Source organism: Pelobates fuscus, chromosome 2 (assembly GCF_036172605.1).
Source record: "Pelobates fuscus isolate aPelFus1 chromosome 2, aPelFus1.pri, whole genome shotgun sequence".
Lineage (NCBI taxonomy): Eukaryota > Metazoa > Chordata > Amphibia > Anura > Pelobatidae > Pelobates > Pelobates fuscus.
This window is the reverse complement of record NC_086318.1, coordinates 138682138-138683579: the sequence shown is the minus strand read 5'-3', so window position 1 is coordinate 138683579 and position 1442 is coordinate 138682138. Positions and strand designations below refer to the sequence as shown.

The following is a 1442-nucleotide window of genomic DNA, read 5'->3' as shown; positions in this document are numbered from 1 at the left end:
CCCCTGCTTGAGGTCTTCAAAGGTGTTGCGTACTAGAGGCAGGAAGTTTGCATGGTAGAGATCGAGTGGGTCAGCCGTCACCCAGGTACCTAGAAACTTCATTTTTTTCTGTGCACCAGCGGAATGGGAATTTGGGTTCCAGATTATCATATTCTTCTGTCAGGGTGGTGATATCGAGGACCTCACATTTCAAAAGGTTCATCTTAAGGAATTATCAGATATGTCATGAATGATGAGTTACAATCAATTTAAAAAAAATTATCTTGCTTTGCAATGACAATAGACTAATAAAGTATAAATGTTATGCCTTGTATAGGATGCACATTGCGTTACACAGAATGAGGACCAAAAGAGAGGTTGTTTATTTTTTTTTCTTATGTGTTTTCCATGTTATAAAATACCAAACTTTGAAATAAAAATTAATTTACTCTCATTTACTACCTCACAAAATACACAACAAAACACAAGATTTATCCTTTAAAATTATTTATTTATATCAATACATACATCTTTTAAAACAATCATTATTATCTAAAAACAGTTGAAATGTAGTCAAATCAGTCTCTTTCGTTTACAGGGTGGTGAATCTGTAAATAGATCGCAGCACTGTGCCAAGGTGCGCTTTCGCAACCTGCTGCTAGATGCTGAGATGGTAGAGTGAGTACTCATGCTTGCCATTCTGCCATTTAATAAACTGTGGAGAGATGCTGCTACGGATGATTCATCAGCCATATGTGGTGGATCATGTGAGCTCCTTGGAGATGGTACTTTTTCAAGTAGAACTCTTATTAAATCTTCTTTCATAATAGTAGGTTGACATTGATTTACCCAGGCTAACAGTTCTTTATTGAGCCTTTGATGTCCTATTTCAGATCCTAAGCCAAAGCATTGTTGATGAGCATCCATACTTTCTTTGTAAAGACTGGTGAGAGAATTAGCAGCATCCTGGAATGGGATCCACAGACACAGCCCTTGTTGTCTACAAAGTCCCTGCTCATAAAGTTTCCCCACTGCTGTGGCTAACCTCTTTAGGTGGGGCCAGAGTTTTTGCTTACTCTGCTCGGCCTTCCATTCTGGTTTCTCCTCTTTTTGTTGTGCCTTCCTCAAACAACGCTCCTCCCATTTAGTGAAATACGGCCTGGGTCTTTGCTTCCATATCTCACTTTTCCTATTCTTCCTTTTATTGTTCATTATTTATATGCAGACTGTCAATAAGTGTGAGGGATTTTTTCTTTCAGTTTCTTTAACATAAATATGCTTACTATTGAAGCTGTCACTAAATACAATGTGTGCTTCTGAGGCAATAATGGCAGTTGACCTAAACATTCTATATGTCATGGAAACGGATTTAGAATTCTATCAAACCAAATGAAAAGTTTCTGTAATAGAAACACGTAACCCAGAGTGTCTCCACATCTCATAAACTGAATAAAAAAGCGTTT

General features: G+C 37.5%; 1 protein-coding gene across 1 annotated transcript; it reads right to left on the bottom strand.

The window, feature by feature from the left end:
* Positions 1 to 552: 552 nt before the first annotated feature.
* LOC134586206 (HUWE1-associated protein modifying stress responses-like) lies at positions 553 to 1191 on the bottom strand. Its single transcript, XM_063441702.1, has one exon. It carries the CDS (start codon positions 1189 to 1191, stop codon positions 553 to 555), a length of 639 nt encoding a protein of 212 aa, XP_063297772.1.
* Positions 1192 to 1442: the final 251 nt, after the last annotated feature.

Bases quoted from the DNA above. Each gene is read 5' to 3' on its own strand.
- LOC134586206 (XM_063441702.1), bottom strand. From the start codon at position 1,191: ATGAACAATAAAAGGAAGAATAGGAAAAGTGAGATATGGAAGCAAAGA.